Below are 22,370 nucleotides of genomic sequence, written 5' to 3'. Positions count from 1 at the left end.
GTGCACATACTTGGGTTTATTCGTGTCAGTGTCTATTCGTGTCTACCTTTGTACGCGTGTTTACGCGTGTGCACACGAGAGCCCACAGCCTCCCCCCCCCCCCCCCCCCGGCGCCGGGCCCTCCCTGTGGCGCCGAGCCGCCCCTCGGCCCCACCCCTAGCAACGCGCGCCGTCTCCCAGGCAACCAGCGCGGCACCTGAGGACGAGCCTACAACCCCCAGCATGCCCCGCGGCGCAGGGCTGTGACGCAGCGGGGCGGAAGTGGGTTCCCGGGGCAGAGCGGCCGGCAGGGCCCGGTTCCGGGGGTCGCTTCCGTGGCGGCGGCGGCGGCAGAAGATGGCGGCGGAGCTGGAGGCCGAGGTGCCGGCCTTCGACAGGGGCCTGCTGGAGTGCTCCGCCGAGGAGATCGCCGCGGTGAGGGCGAGCAGCGGGCGGGGGAGGGCGGCCGGGAGCGGGCGGCCGAGGGGCAGGCTCGTCCCACGGAGGTTAATGGCAGGGTCCTTCCTTCCCCCCCCCCGGTGACTGAGGTTCTGCTCAGGTGGCATTCGGGGTTACTGGGGCGGGGAGCTCGTAGAGGAAATAGGGATAAAATCCGTGTGACTCAGAACCCTTTACTTTCATCTGTTTTCCCCTTTTTTTATGAAAAGCGCTTCAGAAGTCAGAGAATTGGAGTCTTACAGGCGACCTGTTCAGAGAAGCGCTTTGTTTTCGCTTAGGTGTAGATGCCAAATCTTAGACGTTACCTATTTGTGGGGTTGGCTCCGTGTGTTAAAATATTGAGGCCACCTGTGTGTGCGCCTGTTGGATAAGACCTTGAGGAGCTGACCTACGTCAGCCGCTTCCCAAAACGAAAGACTGTTACAGCTCAGGTTGTCCTTCGGTTGTGGTGGTATACCTATAGTGCAGGCAGGGGGATGATGAAATGGGCAAATGTGCGTGGTTAGCACAAACGGAGCCCAAACGGCCTTATCTCTGTGAGTGGTGGCTGCTTTTCTGGGTCACGCTGTAGATAAACCAGAGGTCCACCAAGTGGAGCACATTTACAGATTTTCTGCGTAGGTACAAGCGCCATCGTAGCCTTAGTCAATGCTTTCTCAATTTTATTTTCCAGCACAAACTACGGTTTGTAGACCTATAGCTGTCAGTTTTGCTGTGTGTTAGCAGTTAAACACAACCAGTGCTGCCTGATTGTGTAAGTGACCAGGGTACTTGGCTTTTAGTACTGTTTTTCTCTCCTTCCCTTCTTTTGCTGCTGGCATTACTTTGCTGATAACACAATACCAACAAAACAAGCACTGATCCACAGCAAGTTACAGCGCTTTGCATTTCAGTTTCTCATTGCAGCAACTTAACTATAAACTTCCACAGAACAACAGTCAAAAAGAATAAATTACCAATACCTGCAGCAGCACGTGAACCTGGAGTGCAGGTGCTTTTTTAGCTATTACTTAGCTATTTAGATATTATATAGCTAACAAAAACGTAAATTATTTAAATTACACCTTTTAGCTTTTGAAAAGAGTAAATTGAATTGTTTCATGACTTGTTTGCATTACATGTTTTGTTCTGCTAGTATCTCTTACCGAGATACGGGTTTAATAGCAACTCTTGATGGACTATTAGATATTTGCTTACATAAATGTTATTTGAACAGTGCTTTTTGGGTTATTTTCAAGGCTGTCAAAAGTTACTGCCAGGGGATAAGAAGTCTGAGGGGAGAGGAAACGAGGAGAAATACACTTCCCTTTTTAATAAAAACCTCTCTTGGGAGAACAGAACATTAGCTTTTCTTACATGTGACTTCTTTGTCTTCCATCCTGAAAGCTTTCCTAAATACGAGTTGTTTTTCTTGAAGAATATATACCAAAGTTTTGAATAGTTTTACTGCACTTCAGTACCTCTAAGGCAGTGATTTAGAAAAGTAGCACGACCTATATATGCATACATATATATTAATAGCAATTTTATATGCACAACAGTGTGTTGAGTTGCCTTCCTGGTGGTTCTTGGTGTGACATCTGTTTCCTTGTCCTAGGAGCCCATACCTCCTGCCTTCTGATACTCTCCTAGCCAGGATTCAAAGCTGCGAGCGCAGTTGTGTGTAGAACTGGATCCACAAAGAGAGTTAGGTGTGATGACACTCTGAGTTGCCACACCTAACTTTCAGGCAATTACTCCCAGAATTTTGGGGATGGGAAAGCCATTTACTTGAGGAACAAGAATTTTCTCTGGCCAGGCATTTGCCTGAGCTTGTAGTGCAGCTAATATGCACTGTCTGTTTTCTAGGTAGAAATTAGTGATGTGCTACTGATTTAACAGGTGGAAATTAAAGGCACTTTGCTGAGAAAAGTGCAGATATTATAATACTAACATATTCTCCAGAAAATTATGTAAAAAATGATCTTATTAAATAGGAATCATGGAAGAGGCAATGTCAGTTCCACTGTGATTGGGTCATCTCCTGGCAGTAGTAGATACGATGTAAGGGGAGGAAAAGATTAATGAGCAGAGGGGAAAAAAATCAAATTATTAAATTCATAACAATGACTTTTTTGGTGCAATATTGTCTGAATCCTGGTGGCAACGGTGAGATTATCTGTAAACTTTTAGATGGATGGGGGTTGGGGGGATCTTTTCCCATGGACTTAGTTGGAAGAAATCCTGGCATTGACCATCAAAGCAAGATCAACACAAAGATTTAGTAGGTTGGTTTTGATTTTAAGGAGTAAAACTGAGGGAAGGAGAAGTGCGGAAAGCATAATTTCATACTAAGATGTATTGACAAATAAATTCTTTATATGAAGTTCTGCATTAGAAAAAAATAGTCTAGTAAATGAAAACATTGCAGTGCATTAAAAACAAAACAACAACAAAAAAATGAAACAAGCAAACAAACACAACACACACAACCACCCTTGAATGGCATACGTGCTTTGCTGACTCTGTTTTGTGGAGAACTTACCACAACTGTGTTATCTCAAGCATAAGTTCTTAAGAGTTCATCGTATGCAGTTGGGAGTAAACCAAGCTAAAACATTTGATTATCAAGGCTGTTTATTTTGGTATAATTAATTCTTGCTTTTCATGTACAGTTTCAGGTTGATTCTGAATTCTTTATCTGAAGTTGCCTGGGGGTATCTGGTTGTCACACTGAGAGTGAGAAATGGCATGACAATGAGAAATGGTGTGCTACAGCTGTTTGTATTGTGCAGGATTTAATCAGTGCACTCTTGCAGTAAATGCTTGCTCCCATTTATTTATTATAAAAGCCTTGCAGCCTTAATTTGCAATTTAGACCTTCATAAAAATGTAATCTGCAAGGCTGGAATAAAACAAACGTTGGCTTTGAGGGTTATTTTATACTCTTCGGATGTGCGGGGGGCACACCTAGAAAGCTGTGAAGTATGGGGAAAAAACTAGAAAGCTGTTTCTTGGTGGATTATAGCAGGTACAGTAGTTTGGCTTTTAAAATCTCTGTCAACACAGTTTTTCTCTTGACTAAGAGAATTCATGCATCAAACATACTTGAAATAGTGATTTGGATGAGTTGTTATTTTGGTGGTAGGAGAAACAAAAATAACCCCCTTATTTTCCTAGTTAATTTGTTGAAATTAAATGAGATGGATGGTTACCTAACATTGTGTTTGCCAGTCTCCTTGTGCTTTTTGTCTTTCCTTGCTCCGTGCCAACTCCAGGCTTCCGCTGTGCCTCTGTGTCCCCAGCTGGCAGCATCAGTCTGCACGCCGCATAAATGCAGCCAGCATACCCTTAAAAGTCACTGTGAATGCTGGGATGTTTCACTGGTCACTCATCCTGGTGGAAAACCTTTAAGAATTTGAACTCTTAAATCTTGTGTTTTGGAAAACAACAACAAAAAACTGCTGTGTGTCAAAAGGGTAAAATGTGCAAGCTGGTAAACAGATGATTCCTTTCCTAATGTCTTTCTTATGTAACCTGCTAGGTTGAACACTTGGGAGGAAACAGGGCTTTCTGGTTTTGTAATGCCATTTAAAATTTTTAAGTTAGAAATAAGAAAGGCTGCCTTATGGATAGAACTGTGGTTGGTATTTTTATTAATGTATTTTTTTTACTCTTTTTTTTTTTTTTTAAAGAAATGGCTGCAAGCAAGTGAGCTTCAGAAAGAAGTATACCAGCATCTGGCCTATTATGTACCAAAAATTTACTGCAGGGGTCCTAACCCTGCTCCACGAACAGAAGACATGCTGGCACAACACATTTTGCTGGGACCAATGGAATGGTATCTTTGTGGTGAAGATCCTGCATTTGGTTTTCCAAAGCTTGAGCAAGCGAACAAGCCTTCCCATCTCTGCGGCCGTGTTTTTAAAGTGGGAGAGCCTACGTATTCTTGCAGGTAGTTCAAAGTGCAATTTTGAAGCGTTTCTCACTTGTGAAGTTACAGAACAAGTTTAGATAGAAACATACTGTCCTCATGAAGAGTTAATACCTCAAATGTATTTTTAAAGTAAATTTGTGTTTGTCTTTCATGATGGGTTGGACCAGGGAAAAACTAACACACGATGGGGTGGTAAATGTTAAATATTAGTTACTATATTGTAGACTGTTTTCTGTACAGAAGAAATGCAAGACAGAAAAAGTAGTTCAGGTGAACAGTCAGACTGATTTAAGGGCGTTAATCAGAAATAAGTGGGCAGGTGCATTTCATGGAGTTTGGGTGTTTAAGAAGTGTTTTGAGGCCTCTCATCTTGAGGTGGAAGAGAAAACTTGTGGGTTCCTTAGATCCATGTTACTGTTTCCTGTTGTGTTTTAAGAAATTGCTTTGGTTTATAGCTGGTAATGACCAATAATGAGAGTTTAAATGAAACTTCTGTTGGAGATAAAGAATAAATGTTTTAGGAGTTAACAACATTTGTTAAAAGCAGCATCTTTCCATTCCAGTTGTGGAATTTACAGATCTGCTTCTGCTTTAGTTTATCAAGCCCACTTGCTTGAGAAATTACTTTGCCAATGGTACTGAGTTTGTCATAAGTTTAGGGCTCTGAAGAATTGATAATCAGTATTGTAGAACTAATCTAACCAAAGTTGTTGCAGTAAGTGGTTTCTTTTAATATCTTTAAAAAATGCAGTGTTCCACAAACAGAAATTATTGTAGAGCAGAAGAGCTTCCTATATTTCCACTTTGACATTTTTACTTTCTGTGGCTCCTCTGGAGGAAAGAAACATGAAAATGACTTGGTACTTTATGCATAGTAAGTTCTGGCTGCCTGATTATCTTTCAGTGATTAACTGGTTGAATTTATATGGTGAAATGAAATTGAGAGAATTCTTAATAACAACATTCCATAGAATCTATAGTGTCATCTTTTGAACAAAATAAGTTGTTTCTCTGAATTCTTGTTTTACAAAAAAATAACCATCAGAAGACACTGATTTTCCTGGTGGTTGCTTTTACGTTGCATAACCTGAGTCCCTTAATCTTGAGGTGGCTTGAAAGCAGTCGCCTTACATAAGTTCATGTATTTTGTGTTGTTTTTTTTTCAGGGAGGTAATTAAATATAATGCATAAATGTTTCCTTCATTTTTTAGTCCTTTTTTCATAGAAATACTACTTCAATCTAATGCAGCCATGCTTGTAGACAGGACTTAATTATGCTCTCCAGTCTTCTGGTTGAGGAAATTGCATTCTTGGACCTGTTCAGTGAGATTGTAGGTCTAAACTTGGAAGCAGACGTTTGATGTAATCTGTTGTGTGCTGTCTTTCTTTCCAGTGTTCAGTAAAAAAAAGTCTTTGAAGATTGTTAGTGCTAGTACTCTGTACTCAAGAGAACTCACTTAGGTTTATACTGTGTACCTGTCTGCACTGCGTGCTGTAATCCACCTGTTTACTTGCTTATATGCTTGTCTCACCTCTTGGAAGACAGTGGCTGAGTTATCCAAGTATAAATGTTACCCAAACAAACTTTCTATAGCCTCTTCTGTTTTGAGAGCAGATTTTTTTCTCCATTTCCTTTTTAATGGCTTCCCCCTCCTTGGAACCTCTCTCTCTCTCATCTTTTAGAATAACATATGCAGTAGTCAGAAGGCTGATATTGGTGATACTTGAACATTACCTGTTGTAGAATGTATAATAAAAGTCTAAGAATTTGTTTAATGTTTCTTTCCCTCTCTCCTGTTGTCAGAGACTGTGCAGTTGACCCAACTTGTGTGTTGTGCATGGAGTGCTTTCTTGGAAGTATTCACAGAGAGCACCGATACAGGGTTAGTAATACTGCTGGAGTATGTGGTTTAGTCATTTAATGTCTTTGTATGTGTATGAAACTCCACCTTTGTAGCTCAAACTATAAATGTATATTTATAGAATGTATCCCTAATTTCAAAACACTGGATGAATATGAGGTTTGGACTTAGTCTGTGCAATAATCTTGTATGAACTTGAGTGTTTGAATTTGAGTGTACATTCTGAAATTTAGTATTTTAAAATGATGAGCAATTAAATTTTATGCACAACAGCTAAACTTAGAAATGTGAGTTTGTTATTTTTAATATATTTTACAGCATTAAACTTGGTTTTTGTTTGTTTTGAATGCGATGATTTTTAAAAGGTAATGAAAAACCTTTACTGTGAAACTGCTATTGTTTTAAAATTACTTCCTTTAAATGTCTGATATTAAATTCTGTACAATAGCAGCATTTTTGTTTGTTTTTAAATACAATGTGAAAGTAACAGAACTGTAGATGCCCTAGTCTACTGCTACTAATAGTGTAGATTTATTTTTGTATTTTTTTTTGAACTAAAAGTTCTTGGTGTGTTTTTAAACCAGGAAGCTAAATGCAGCCTTTCTGTAAATCTGTTTTTGATAATGCTTCACAGCACTCCTTTTAGTGTAACTGTGCATTCATTTGATTTACACTGAGTGCTAGAATTCAGAGGGAAGAAAAAATAACCTACTTCAAGAAACCGAACACATTTTGCTGATATCAGCATACTTCTTGGAGGTTTTTAGCTTACAAGCTTGCTTAGAGAATTAGCAAGTCTAGAAGACATCCAAAAGTGTAAGCATATGTCATTTCAAATGTCCATCTAACTTTATTGATACTGTAGGGTGTATCTGCATGTATAGAATGTACCTTGCTGACATAGGATAATTATTTCTTCACCTATTTATGAATTTAATAGTTATGGTTCAAAAATTTTTGTTTATTAATTTGAGCTTATCTTTGCTTTAAGTCAAAGTCTATTAAAACAATGTGAACAATACATCATTACAGTATTCAGCTCCTGCTTACTATGCTTATGAAGATTTATGATGCAAATGGTTTGTAAGTTTTGTCCGGGAACTCCTGTTATTAGAAACAGCACGTCTGTTCCTTTAGCAATGTTATATGAGATGATAAAGCTTTGCTCAGATGAAAAATGTGAGAATCTGAAGTAGGAAAGGTGGCATTACAAGTAGGAAATTCTGAAAAGTTGCATGTTACTACTGTGTTGTCCTGTCATAAACTGTGTACATTATTTCTACATAGCCTTGGAGGGGGTTGAATAAGAACGTTTAGACTTTTTTTCCCCTTTTGGCATAGGCAGGTTGAAGTAAATAAGCTTTTAGCCTTCATAGAAACAGAACATCATTTCTCTGTTTTTTCAACAGGATACTGGAAAAACTATCGGATGTTGTGATCATGCTTTTGTAGTTTAGTTGTGACTGCTTGTGTTAATGTGCATGCATGCTTATATGTGTGTTCACATAACTTTGTTTTAAAAATCATTTCAGATGACAACGTCAGGTGGAGGAGGTTTCTGTGACTGTGGTGACACAGAGGCTTGGAAGGAAGGTCCTTACTGTCAAAAGCACGAACTTAACACTTCAGAGACTGCAGAAGAAGAGGTGGTAACAGTTAATATTGGTTTGAAACATGATGTCTTAACTGTGCGCGTGTGTGTGTGTAAGAAATCATTCAAATGAGCTGATATATAGTCTTCTATGCCAAAACATAAGTGTTCACAAGAGACTAGAGTAAACTTAATAGAAATATTGAACCACACCATGAATTAGACAAAATTAGTATCTTACCAAACTTAGAATTACTTAGAATGACATTTTCTACTTGAAGGCTTTATTTTTTATGTTCTTGGTTGCCTATGCAGCTTTAGTTCAGTTTGTTTTTCTGTCTTATTCTAAAAGGCAGTCTTCAATGTGAAAAAAAAATGTAGTCATGTGCGTGAATAAGCCAAATTAAGCTATCTGTGTAACATATGTTCTGATTCTCACAAAGTGAAGTGCACCAATGTTTTTGAGTCAAAATAACTTGCTATTACAAAAATGCCATAGAGTTAAGATAGAGGTCTATAAAGGCTTGTTTCCTATGGAGAAGGTAAATTGAGAACATCTCTTCATTTTTTATAGCGTAATGACTTAGAATAAATGAAGCTAGCAACAAACAAACAAAAAAAAACACTATTTATATTATGAATTCAAGCTGTTGAAATTAATGCTACATAGAAAGCACTGTTCTTGCTAAAAGTTTATATATGTTCAGAAGGCAATTTAATGTATTTGTGGAAGAAAAAATAATTGATGGCTCCATAAAAATGCAGGTACCATCTTTGACCTGGGAAGTCTTGGTGTCTTAAGGTAGCAAAGACCAGAGGAACATTCTGCCCTTACACTCTTTCCTTAGTATCTGTTATTACATTTCAGGAATGATTGCGTCTAGTTGGACTTCTGGTCTGTCCACTTAAAGCTGTTCTTATGTAATAGAATTTGTGACTTTTTTTGAAGGGAATATATGAAAAAAAACTCTCATGAATTTTGCTGATCTGATGCTTTAAGTGAAGCTACTCTAACTGTATTTGCAGTGACAGTAGTCCTTCTAAAATCTGTCCTCCCTGTCTCAACCCTTAGCAATTTCTTTATGGACTCACCACTACCTACCAGATTACATTACTGGACAGCCTCAGAATACTTGTTCTGCAAACTTGGGTGGGCCTCTACTGTGGTATCCAATGATACTTATGGTGGCAATGAAATACGGCAATAATTCAATTGATGGAAAAACTTAAGGTACTGGGCAGGTTTTGTGCTTCTTCCCCATAAGCGATGGGGATCGATCCTCCTGTGGAGTGTTGTGTTTGAGGTAGATCAAGGATCATTTGAGTAGGCTGGTAGCCTGCTTTCTCCTTGCCCAGACTTGTCTTTGCTGAAGATGTTCAGAATAGAGGCAGTGCAGCTGTTTAAGGTTTGCCTTTGCTGGTGGTGATTGATAACTCTGCATATCCTAGATAAGTTCTAAATGAATCAAAGAGAAACGGTGGATATTAGCATTTCTGTAAAACTTCCAAAAATCCCCCAAAGTATGTTGGGGTGGGTGGTTGAATAAACAGTATACAATATAAGTCAACTTTTTTTTTTACAGTATGAATACAATTTACAGGATGACTGGAGTTTACAACAGTTCCCGGTACAGGTGAACTACTGACTGCTGAGGGCTTGCTGTAAATAATGCAGACTTTGTCTGAAAAGTTCCTTGTGGCCATTTTGGTACAGTGTAAGCTGTACTGAAGCACACAGATCTTGGTGGTACAATGTAATCCTACAACAGGAGTTGTGCTACTGCTACATGTCTTTCTCTGTTAACTATTACACAGACTTTTACAATACTGTGAATTGAGTCAGTGACCTGGTGTTAGTCCATGTGGTCCAACAGGTGGCTTGCAGGCCATGCAGTGTTCCCTTCCTAGATCGGTAGAAGAGGCAGGAGTTGATTTGAGCATCACAACAGAAAGAAGTTCCTTTGAGTTTGCAGACTGAGGCAGCACTCCTTCTCCTCTTCTCAGTTCCCTTAGCAGCAGCAGCCCTTCTGTTCTCTTCTGCAGAGCTGTTCTGGCAGAGGAGGGAGGCTGAGTTTATAATGGCTGCTGCAGGTGTCAAATGGGGGGCACCCAGGAGAGTGCAGAATGAGCACAAGTGCATGTTCCCATGCAGAAGGGAACGGGTGTCCCTGAACAAGATGGACTTGTGGGCAGATGATACCTCAGTGTGTGAGAGACTTCCATCATAACTTGTGATCTCAGTGTGTGCTCGTTGTACCGTCTTGGATAGGTAAGACTTCTGCCTCTAAAAGCCTGGTACATATAAAAGAAGGCAACAAATGCACATTTATTTGTGTTCTGCAGTTTACTAATATCAATAAGTGGAACAAAATATAGCGATCTCAAATTATGTTTTTTGAAGACATGGAAAAAGAGGGTTCTGATACAGCTGAGGCTGAAAGTGAGTTGGCTATATTAGGAGGTATGCAAAAGTGAGAAGGAAAGTGAAAACACAGAAGGGTGAAAATATAAGTGGGTGATCATAGGCAAGTTAGCATTTGGGCATTGAGTGCTAGATCACCACTTCGGTGATTTTTCAGTGAAGAAAATGAAAAAGAAAACAGGCTGATTATTGACTCTGTTCCTTTCAAATGCAAAGTTATTTAAAGAAAGGCACCATTAAAGATGCTTACATCATCTTTGACACAGAAAAGTTCGAATTTGACATAATTCCCTATTCTGAATGCCATTTAATTTCTCAATTTCTATTTATACTTATTTTTCAGGATCCTCTTGTGCACTTACCGGAAGATATGGTAGCAAGAGCTTATAATATCTTTGCTATCACGTTTAAATATGCAGTAGATATATTAACATGGGAAAAAGAAAATGAATTGCCTGGCCTAGAAATGATGTAAGTATATAGGCCTTTTAAAGGCCTGCAGATACTTCCAATGAAAAAAAAATGTAAATTCTGAAAATGTAAATTATTTCTTTAAGCCTATTTTCTGTATTTCCTAAAACTCTATCAGGAATACTACTTTGTGGGCTACAGACTAAGTTTTACTAGATTTGTTTTTCCTCTATTTTTTATTTCTGGGTACATCCCATTTCTTTCCATAAAGTTGCTGAAGCAAAGTGTCTGTGATAGCTTTGTTTTCCTAATATTGTAAAGGAAATATTACTACAATACAATACCCTGAAACAAGTGGTGGCACTAAAGTTATTGGAGTTATAATGGCAAAAGCATTTTGTACTTTTTGTGAGCCATTTATTACAAATTTTGAAATGTTACAGAATATTGAAATATAATATAGTATAATGAAGTATAATCATAGATATTTTTTTTTTGTGTGTTGGCTTGTTAGTAACTTTGTGCTGTATGAAGAAGACTGCTATATAACAAAATGATGGGAGTCAAAAGATTGTACTGAGACTGTGTAATCGTAAAAAGTTGTGGGTTTGAGGATTGTGGAGTTCTCTTTCAGAGACTGCCAAGCTTTTGTTGTATAATAGAAATCTTTATGTAGTACTGGGGAAGCAGGTGTGTTAAAATAATGCCAGACCAGTGAAACCTCTAGGAAGCTATGGGAGAATGTACTGAGCACAGCTGCACTGGAAGGAAATGTTTTCCTTAGGAAACTGTTGATTCAGAATCAACAAATGCTCAAAAGTATTATTCAGACCTAAGTTTTGTCTTAAGGTTTTGCTCATTTTGGATTTAATTCTGCAGGAAAGTTGCATGTTCCTATACGGGTTAGAGATGGTCAGTCCTTTTAGAATATAACTGTAGCAAACGAAGCCCAGACTTGGGTTGTATGCTTAGTGGAAAACGTTGTTAAACTACAAGTTAATCTTTTAAATTGTATTACTTTGAATTACATAAATCCAATGTTTACTTTTTGAAGTGAGAAGAATGATACCTACTACTGCATGCTCTTTAATGATGAAGTCCACACCTATGAACAAGTTATTTATACTCTTCAGAAAGCTGTCAACTGCACACAGAAGGAAGCTATTGGTTTTGCAACGACAGTAGATAGAGATGTAAGTAAATTCCTTTCTGGAACTTTTACTTATGCTTACCCTAGTGTTTATTTTATTATGGCCACACTTACTTGTTTTCCCAAATAATATGGTTAATGTGATTGCATCACGTGTGTCAGGTCACTAACTTATTGACCAATCCAAACTACATTTAAAATTGAATATATATTTCAGCATTACTGTATTCTAGTAAGTCTTATGAGTGTAGGTACCAGAGTGTTTCTTTGCCCCTCTGAAAAGGACAGGCAGCAGCTTTAGCTCATGGCTTCCTATACACCAGGGAATTTTCATTGTAAGATCCCTTGTACTTGCTCCAAGCAAGGGAAGAGACTAACAGCTGTCAACTGTGAGTGATAAAATCCATAATTGTCTGCTTACTGCCACTTGTCTGTTCCTGTGCTTATGGAATTCTTTGTGGTTTTTAAATTTTTCTTTTCTGTAATGATTAGATAATGTCAGGAAAAGGCAAAGCATTCTATACAGCATTTAGAGAGAACAATGAGTTCAGAATCGCTGCATACAAAATATGATTTTAACTAGTACATAGGTCTCAGAAACATTCTACCAGTTGTGTGCGTCTTCTGGCTTACGTGAATTTTTTACAAAAGGGCTTCTTTTCTGGGTAACTTTCTAGGGACAGCTGCATCTTGTTATTTGTGTTTTAAGACTGTAGCTGTGAAAAAGTGTCCTTTTATGTTTTGTTTCCTCATGCATTTCTGGGGGAGTGGGGCTGATGCAGGGAATGGACAGCACAACAGGGAGCATCCCTTTCAAAATGAGCAATCACTTTGGGATGTTAAAGTAGTTAAACTGGAAGAAAGTCAGTGGAAAAGGACATACAACCACTTTATATTAATTAACTCTGAACTACATCTATTTTTTGTATTATCAGTACCCTATTTCTGTAATATCAATAACTATGCAAAAGATTCCTTTGCTGGCTTAAGCACATGCTCTTTATTGTTGGATGGACTTTGGAGATTTGGAGATTTTTCCCTGCTGCTGATCTCTGTCCTACTTTTAAATACAGACGTGTGCATGTATGTCTTCAAAAGAAGTCAATGCCTGAAATGATGTTTTGGCATCAAACAAGGTCTAAAATTTGAGTAAGCTGTCCTGGCTGTAATACAACAAAAATTAAACCAACTGTCTCTATTTTAATTTACGTAATGGCAGCACAGAATGGGGAAACCTTGCAGTTTTGAAATAAACTACGTGCCTTAGTTGCATTTGTTTAAAAGGTCAGTTAGCTTTAATATCTTCTTTAAAGGTGTTGAAATGTAGTGTCTGTGTCTTAAAATCACTGATAATTGTACGCACAAAATTTTAGCAGATAACTGCATATATGGCATAGTTTTATTTTCTTTTTACAACTACAAGTCACGTTTTGGAAACCCAAATATCTTACTATGGACAGTACTTAAATGAAAATTGCATGAAAGCAAGAATGATTAACTTGAATTTGAAACCTTTACTGTATCTTTTATACCATTGTAAACCGCAGCATTTGACCTTATTGTTCAGAAGCTGGTGTTAACGTTACCTTTTTACAAATTTCAAGGGACGTAGATCTGTTCGATACGGAGACTTCCAGTACTGTGATCAAGCAAAATCAGTAATAGTGGTAAGTAACATAACCTACTTATTTGCCTCATGTTGCCAAAAGGAGGTTTTGCTACATAGTTTTGTGATACTGTTACTGTCATGGCTCTTTACAGTAATACAAAATGTTGGAGATACTAGGATATACAAAGGAAAGGTATCAAAAACACAGGCTTATGCTCTGTTTTTCTTTGTTTTTATACCTATAACTTAACTTGCACCCAAACTCATTTCCTAAGAAGTTTTTCCTAGACTGCATCTGTCTTCAGAAAAGAGATCAGGAAGTTCAAATGTAATAATTGCATGTCAGTTCAGATCAATGAAGCTAAACTATTTTTTTCCTATAATATAAAATTGTTTGCCTTCTTATGATAGCCCCGACCACTGAAATTACAACTGAGTGATTGAATCCAAGTGTCAAGCTACAAATGTGTTTTCATTTCTTGCATATATGAATGCATGTGTATATAGTTGTACTATATATTATAAGGTTCTTCCTTGTAAGAACATGGGATTCATATTTTTATTTAATTTTCATTTAACTGCTCCAGTGCAGTACTTTAGTTACAGGAAATAATTTACATATGATACTGCTACCACTAGGAAAGAAATGCTGCAACTACAGCTACTCTACTTAAACTATTTAAAGCATTTTGAAAACATTAATGTATCTTGGAAGATGAAATTGGGCAGTATATCTAGCTTGCCACCTATGCAGTCAAAGAACAAATGGCTTTTATGTGTAACCTTATCAATCAGGCATTACTAACACTGAGATGAAGGGACGTTGTTTCATTCTTGTTTTAATTCTGTGTTTGTTTTTCATTTTTGGAAATGGTTGGTGGACAGTGAAATTCTCGGTGTGCTGCTATGTGACTTGCATGTCATGTTGTGGGGAATGAACGTGCACGGTTGTCTTAGGCTGTGCGTGGGACTGCTTATCAGTGAAATGCAGCAGATCAGTGTTTCTGTTGATAAGAGCAGAAGAGTGGAAAATGGATTGGCCTAAATACATTGCCATTGCATAATAATGTCATTAAAATATTAATAGAATAAGCAAACTTCAGATTTTTGATTTCGCTTCTTTGCCATGCAGATATTAGTCATTGAAATATGTATTAGAATTATAAATTACTGAAATTAATCATAGGCATGTTGTATTTCTGTACGGTGACATGCTAGCCCTCATTAAATAAGCATTACCTTATTTTTTTCCCTTTTTAAAGAGAAATACCAGTCGTCAGACAAAGCCATTGAAAGTACAAGTTATGCATTCATCCATTGTTGCCCATCAGAGCTTTGGTCTGAAGCTACTAACTTGGCTTGGCAGTGTTATTGGATATTCAGGTGGGCAAACGAACTTTTTTGAAAAACTAGAAATTATTTGCTTCAGGAATTCAACTCGCTTCACAATGTTGTTCACTTGTTTCAGATATGCAATATATAAGGCAAAACGATTAGTACCTTGTCAGAGTTGATCCCGTTGTTTTTTGGTACGGAAGTGCTGTTCTGACTTCATGTAAAAGTGCTACCAGTTTTGATTAGTCTTCTCAGATACTGTTTTCTGTTTAGTTGATGTTGAACAGAAGCTGAGAATCACTGTCAAACATTGTATGCCAACAAGCTATTTTTCAGTCCCTAGTTATTTTAAATGAATGCAGTAAGCTGAAAATAACCTGTCTGCTTAGACGAAACAAAATTAATCACAAGTCATTTGATGAATGATGATGAAAGTGATTACTTAAGGTTTGTTGCTGTGCAAGCAGAACAACAGAGAGAATGCAAGGATGTGGGGACTGCTCTGGGATAAGTATAGAAACCAATGAAGTATTAATCAGATATTTAGAGGCTTCTTCAAAGGAATCAAGATGCACAGTATCACTTTTGTGGGAAGGCTCTCTGTTTGTTCTGGTGTGGTTCCTCCTTTGTCTTGAGTCAAAGCTGTGAAGATGTTGTGCATGAACTGAAATAAAAGGAAAATACATCAAACTGCCAATAGGTAGAAAAGTAGATACATGGACTTAATTAAGTGCACCCAATGCAGTTAATGTGTGATATGCACCTGTAAATTTTAAGAAAAATTACTAGCAGAGCACTGCCATTGTAATGCCGCACACACATTCTTCTGTGTAGGTGCAGGATTTGTTCAGAGATTATATATATTACTAGATTTATACTTGAAAAAGTTGCCAAGATTTCAGGCATGGGTTCTCTGTATCATTTTATTTTTGATAGATGACTAGTTTATTTGTATGAGTTTATTTTTAAGGCACGTAAATCAAACTTGAAAAGTTATGGTAGCAGTGTGCTCAAGTATTTGGTTTCCCACAGCTTCTTAACAAGTGTACCCAAAGATACACATTCTGCTCCATCTTTTTAAGTAGCCTGTTACCATTCATCTGCAACATGAGATGATAGAATTGCACTGCTTTGGTGGTTTCATCTAAAATCTCCCTGGCCAGAGGGAGATTGGAGGCGGAGCTGAGCTCTGTGGGGGCAGGGGATGTGACCCTGTTACAGGGGCTGACAGATTTCATAGAAATGCACCTTGCAGTGATACGGGATGCATGGCACCAAGCCACTGCCAGATCATGCTAGTTAAGAAGCTAAGGTGGCTAAGCAGGTTGCAGAGATACTGCTTGTAAGTCATAACTTTGTTAGTAAATAGATATTACCTGCAGTCCAAGAGCACTGCTAATATGAGCGTCTGTGTTGTGTTGCAGATGCAGGCTCGTCTGCAAGCATAGAACTTGTATGTTCATATCGTAGCAATTATTGCTGCTTAATATTAAGAAAAAGAAAATGTAGAGAAGATTTACAATAATAACTAGTAAGCATAAAAAAAACACCCTACAGTCATATATGAATTATATTTTCCTCTTGATAGAACTCTAAACAGGAAAAATATGACCCGGAAAATTAGCCTGATGTATAATTACTTATGTTAGTAAGCCAGCAGCAGTTCTAAGGAAGGACATTTTGCATAACTTTGAAACAAATCATTGTGTTTGGCAGTTTTTGTAAGGTTCATTAATGTTCTCCAAAGCTAGCATAAGTCTTGCAAAGTATAAAGTATTTGTGTTTCTGTCAGCAAAACATGCAATGTTATTCAGTTGTTTAGGAAAAGATGTCCATGTGACTTCTACTGTGTCTTCAGAAAATTGCTAGGTGTCAATATAATGCACAAATTTTGTTTTTATTACTAACTTCCACCATTTCTCTTCATTAAGATGGCCTTCGTCGAATATTATGTCAGGTTGGTCTACAGGAGGGTCCAGATGGTGAAAATTCTTCCCTTGTGGACAAGCTGATGCTATACGATTCTAAACTGTGGAAGGGTGAGTTTTCTCAAGCTTTTGGAAAATACTGAACAATGTTACGCATGTTGTTTTTTCCTTACTATATCCGCTAATGCGTGATCACTTCTACTGTAATATGTAATTGCCCAGTTTGTTATAATGTCTCTCCATGATGCACTTAAACATATATAGAAGACAAGAACACAAAGTGTTGGATACAAGGTTTTTTAGGTCTTATTTTTCAGAGCAGTCTGAAATTAAGGCTAATAAACAGTAGGCTGATTTGGGGTTTGTCTGCTTGATCTCAGTACCTATATCGTATCTACCAAAACAGCACTTCATTTTTTTAATGAATAGGGTGCAGAGAAGTTCTACTTTGTGATGTTTGTGTTCAAGAGATGTTCTTACTGATTCTATGAAAATTCGGTGAAAAGCAGTGATGAAAGTGAGAAAAAAGGTGGAATGTAGATATAGTATGGAGCAAATGATTCTTTTAGGTTTTGACTTGGAAGTTTGTTTTTTCTTGACTTCAGATTTCGAGATCTGAAACATTCTGTTCTTGTTGAACATCACAACATTTTTAATGAGGGCTTTGTTAGGGTAATATCTTTGATGTAAGCAAGGAGTAATTTAGAACTTGTTATTTTAAGGTTTATATTTTTCTACTTTTTCCTGTTTTCCCTAGTTACTGTGTTAAGCAAATACTTTATGGCTTTTGACTTGTGACCTTCAGAAAGAAATGGTACAGACGTTTGTTTTCAAGCTACATATGGTCAGTTCTTGTTTGTATTGAGAGTATTTTCTGGAATGCTGCTAAGGCAGACCAGAAATTCAGAGCTAGTTATCTGACTATTTTGCAGAATTGTTCACAACTAAAAAAATTTATTGCGGTTTCCAGGATTTTCCATGTAGCTGATTCCCCTCAGCCCTCTCTGTGCCATCCAAATCCTCTGTTCTGAGGAGTAGAGTTTTGTTCTTGTTTGACTGACTTGCCTAATATTTGAAGGTTCAGGTTATTCAGCAGCTGAATATTTCTTGACACAGGAGTAATAAATAATGCCACTTGAAGCATTTTGTTTTATGTGCTCATCTTCATTCTTTGCTACAACCTGACAGACTTGATCAAAGCAGCTTCTGCTCTGAAATGTAGACTTACTTCACCCTGTAAAAGTTTACTTCTCTAAACGTTATCCATAATATAGGGAGTAGTGATAAGTAATGCGTCGTTCATTTTTCTTGACAGGAGCTAGAAATGTGTATCACCAGTTATTCATGAGTAGTCTACTGATGGATTTGAAATACAAGAAACTTTTTGCTATCCGATTTGCAAGAGTAAGTATCTTTCTTACAAAGAGCTATTAAATGCCTAAACTGTCTAGTGAAGAGAGTTTAGTTAGCGTATAGAGCTTCAAATGATGCAGAAATATTTTTTGGATGTGGAACGTTGAAATGAAATGCTGACTACTTTATTTCTGTCTTCAAAATATTAGTTATAATGGCATCTCATCTCCTGGGAAGAAAATGAGCTTTCCACGTTCCAGAGAATTAAAGCAGTTCAGATGTTTTTTGTCTTCATCGTCAGCTATGCAGACTATTTCTTCCCGAGAGCTAATTGCATCTCATTCTTGAGGTGTAAGCTGTTAAAACACTACTTGGAAATAGTGCTGAAATTCCGTTATGCAGATTAGCATTTCTGCAGTAACTAGTACTTAAAATGCTTGAAATCAGCACTGCAAAATTCTGCTCACGCTGCTGCAGATAAATAATTTTTCGAGTAACAAATAAAATATTAGCATTTCTCATGAAAATGAGTGAGTAGATCTCACATGCGAGCAGATAAATTGTCATGTTCTTTGTACAAGGTATCTGTATAATAATCTCTAAGAGCTACTCTTCCCTTTATCGTGGAATTAAAGTTTCCCAGAGTAGACATTTAAATTAAAAAAAACAGGTCAGTGTGGATTAGAGGTGAATTTCCCCTTGTTGTTTAGAATTACCGGCAGTTGCAGAGAGATTATATGGAGGATGATCACGAACGGGCAGTATCGGTGGCTGCTCTGTCTGTCCAACTCTTCACTGTACCTACTCTGGTGAGTAGTGCCTGTCTTTCTTTTAAAAACTGATAGTTGGCACTCCTTGCCTCTTTTTGCCTCCTTCTTAATAGAACTATGAGCGATTGCAGAGTGATTTTATGAAAGATGACCACGACAGAGAGTTCTCAATTGCTGACCTCTCGATACAGATATTCACAGTGCCTTCTCTTGTAAGTACTAAAAGACCAAAAAAAGGAAATCTTTATTTGTTAAAAACCACTAGAGGTTCATGAATCCAGACCGCAGATTTCTTTAACATTACTGTGGAAATGCAGGGCACTGCTGCTGCACAGGAGTCAGACTGTTTACATACGTTGCGATGGGTTTAGAAGTTAAAGCAGTTCACCCTTGCAAAGTTTGGATCTGACTTCCCAGAGCGGGCTGGGTATTTTTGATTTCTCTTTTTTATTTTAGGGTTGGCTTTGCTTTGTTGTCTGTGTTTTTTTTTTTTTTATAAATAATATACTTGAATGTTTATTTAGAGGCACACACGTAACATTTACATTTCTCATCATACTAAGCCATGGTTTCTGTTTGTAGAAATCTACATTGTGATTTGCTTACTGCAGTTTTAAAGCGTACCATTTGGGTCCAGTTTAATAAATGATCCTCTTTGTTTATCATAGTTTTCCAGTCAACCTAAATGCAGGCAAGAATTGTCTCACGGTATTCACTATTTCCTTTGGTAATTCTAGACTCTGACTGTGCCTTCTTTCAGTTTTCCAGTTAATTCTTATTACAGTGCTTCAGGCTATGTTTCACCCAGTTCACTAACACTGCTAGTCTTCCACCAGCTTACGCTCGTCTGTCTTTCCTTGTAGTACAAAATAATCTTGTGGAGCTGTACTGAAAAGTTAGATTTTACATAACCAGATTTGCTTTGAAAATGAATGCTTCTGAATCCTTTGAAATACAATTGAGCTCTACAATTCAATACTAGTGTAGCATTTATGATACTGTGCGAAGTTGTTTTTTAGTTTCCTAGGAGTTGGATGTTGTTCATGGAAATCTGACAGGATTTCAGGATTCAGTTTCCATGGGTCAGGGCAATGTTGTGTTACCTCTTAATTTTGATGCTGACAATAAGAATGTTGCTGTTACTCAGGCTTACAGGTAGATTTATCCAAGTAGTACTATTCAAATGCTCATGTGTTACTTTTTCTTTTGGCAGATGGAATGGTAGAATGTGTGCGTATATACGTATATATTTTTTTAGGAATTTCAACATTTTGTTTTTATTTCAAAAGCATGCAAAAAATAAAGTAGAACAACTGTTATTGACTAATTTTATAGAAGACAGAATAGATGGATATAGGTGGATGATATGATTATGATAAGCTCCTCCCATACGAAGTCAGAATGATTTTTTTTTTCCTTAGGTTTAGGCCCATTTTGCATTCATTCTCAACTGAATGAAGAAGTTGAAGAATGTAATACCACCCACCACACCCCAGTAACAATTTCAAACTTATGTTAGTAATCTGAATTTGAGCTCTCAAGTAGCTGCAGTTGTTTGGTTTGAGGGATGACGGGTGGTTGTGTTGACAGTCATTTTTTTAAAATGTTAATTATTAGATTTTTCCCCTGCAGTAGATTTTTAAGAACTGAATTTGTAGTATCATTACTATCTGTAGAACCCAGAAAGTCTAGTGAACAGCTGCAGTGTCATTGTGGTAGACCAGAGGGGCCAATCTTCTTGAATATCCCAGCCACATAATAAAATCCTCATGGGACCTGAGAACTGCGAGGCTCATACTATTTACCTTGGAGAGCCAGCAGAATGAGGAAGTTCTGGAAGAGTTTACAAGTAGGAGATGGCAGTAACTTTTTACTGCCCCCTACTCTGTTGTGGGTTGGGTTAGGTTAGGCTGGGTGTGGAAGACAATCTGGCAGCATCAGAATTTGTGATGCCTGTTGATTTGTTTCCTGCAGTACATGGATATATGCAGCAACCCTTGATGGGAGTTAAAGGTCATTGCACGTTATTTCCATGTGGAAATTGCACTGTACAGGTCCTCAGCAGTTCAAAAGACTTGCTGTTCACAGTGCTTAACAGTTTGTAAAGAGAAAAACAGATGACCTGTCACTGCCCTAAAGGCCTAAAGGGCTCATACTTAAATTACATGAGAAGACACAACAGATACTTAAAGGGAGGTACAAGTTAATTATAAGACACATAATAATATGCTTTATGTCATAATTACATAGGTTAGCAGGAGCCTTACTGTAGTCAAATCTCTGTACAGAAGGGATCTGAAGAGAGAGAGATCTGAATTATGATAATTTCTGGCTCGATTACATTTTTCTTCTGTGAATATTTGGAAGACTGACTTTTACTCTGTTCCTCTGTTTTAATTATTGATGTAACTACTTTGGATAAAATGTCATGTATTTTATAAACTCGATGGTGCAGTCTGAAACTCTTGTTAGTTGTGTCTGTTAATTACAGCAAATTTCAATATACTTTGGTATAGGCTCGAATGCTAATAACAGAAGAAAATCTCATGACCACTATCATCAAAACTTTTATGGACCATCTAAGACACCGTGACATCCAAGGCAGGTTTCAATTTGAACGTTACACTGCTCTGCAGGCTTTCAAATTCAGGCGTGTTCAGAGCCTTATTTTGGATCTCAAGTAAGTATACTAACTATATGCTGATTTTATCAATTTTGGGTGAGGAGGGAAGATTAAAATTAACACTTGTATCTGTTTATTAATGTACTCAGGTATGTGTTGATAAGTAAACCAACTGAGTGGTCAGAAGACTTGAGACACAAGTTTCTAGAGGGTTTTGATGCCTTCTTAGAATTACTCAAGTGTATGCAGGTATGTAAATCTGTGAATTACAAAACTTGCACTGTGTTGAAGATTAAAGCAGGAAGCTATCTATTGTGATGTAAAAACTGAGGAAATTCAGTGTGCCTGTGTTGTAATCTCAGTGCAGTATGTTTTAGTAACTTCTGGAATTGTCATGTTTTCCTAAAACGTGTCTCACTAAACCTTTTCTGATTTCGTTTGTTGTTGTAGAAGGCGGTAAAAAAAAAAGTGGTTCAAAAGGAAATGTCATTTTTGGCATACTTTGCAGTTGTACAGGCAGACAAGACACAATTGTATGAATGAAATCTGTCCCATTTTAACTAATTTTCCCTCCTTGTGAAAGATCCATATACTACTTCAGTGTCAGCAGAGTTGCTGCTTTTATTAAAGAATATATAGCCTGTGCCATACAAGTAGATATCTTCACTGTGGAGTTTTTAACCTTTTCACATGCTATATTGAGGAGTATTTTAAAAGCAGTGTGGCTTTTATGAAGACAAATTGACCATGTGATCAGTGAGGTTTAAATCAGAATGACTCCCATTTTTCTATACTTCAGTGGCATGCTTTTCTTAGTATTTAGCTAGTGTTAGTCTGATATTTTTTTGTACTATGATCATGCCGGTATGTGATCATGCTGTTTTTTCTTATACTGAGATCTGATTAGATACTTTAGTACTTGATCTTTAATTAGTATTTAGCTAAGTTTAATGTATCCCTAG

At 37.5% G+C, this 22,370-nt stretch overlaps 1 protein-coding gene across 3 annotated transcripts in view; it reads left to right on the top strand.

The window, feature by feature from the left end:
• The first annotated feature begins 258 nt into the window (after positions 1-258).
• UBR2 (ubiquitin protein ligase E3 component n-recognin 2) overlaps positions 259-22,370 on the top strand; it is a 51,881-nt gene continuing 29,769 nt past the window's right edge. For 2 of the 3 annotated variants that reach the window (XM_035321004.1, XM_035321006.1), the window contains exons 1-13: positions 259-414; positions 4,113-4,372; positions 6,159-6,237; positions 7,749-7,862; positions 10,573-10,700; positions 11,695-11,833; positions 13,395-13,457; positions 14,662-14,782; positions 16,666-16,773; positions 17,978-18,066; positions 18,899-18,997; positions 21,302-21,465; positions 21,558-21,657. In XM_035321004.1, the coding sequence (XP_035176895.1) occupies positions 337-414; positions 4,113-4,372; positions 6,159-6,237; positions 7,749-7,862; positions 10,573-10,700; positions 11,695-11,833; positions 13,395-13,457; positions 14,662-14,782; positions 16,666-16,773; positions 17,978-18,066; positions 18,899-18,997; positions 21,302-21,465; positions 21,558-21,657 (1,542 nt within the window). In that variant the 5' untranslated portion in view covers positions 259-336. Of the gene's footprint in view, positions 415-4,112; positions 4,373-6,158; positions 6,238-7,748; positions 7,863-10,572; positions 10,701-11,694; positions 11,834-13,394; positions 13,458-14,661; positions 14,783-16,665; positions 16,774-17,977; positions 18,067-18,725; positions 18,825-18,898; positions 18,998-21,301; positions 21,466-21,557; positions 21,658-22,370 lie in introns of all 3 variants that reach the window. The other variant, XM_035321005.1, reaches the window with a different exon arrangement.

The sequence above is a fragment of the Oxyura jamaicensis genome, chromosome 3, assembly GCF_011077185.1.
Source record: "Oxyura jamaicensis isolate SHBP4307 breed ruddy duck chromosome 3, BPBGC_Ojam_1.0, whole genome shotgun sequence".
Lineage (NCBI taxonomy): Eukaryota > Metazoa > Chordata > Aves > Anseriformes > Anatidae > Oxyura > Oxyura jamaicensis.
This window is presented reverse-complemented; position numbering and strand designations above follow the sequence as displayed.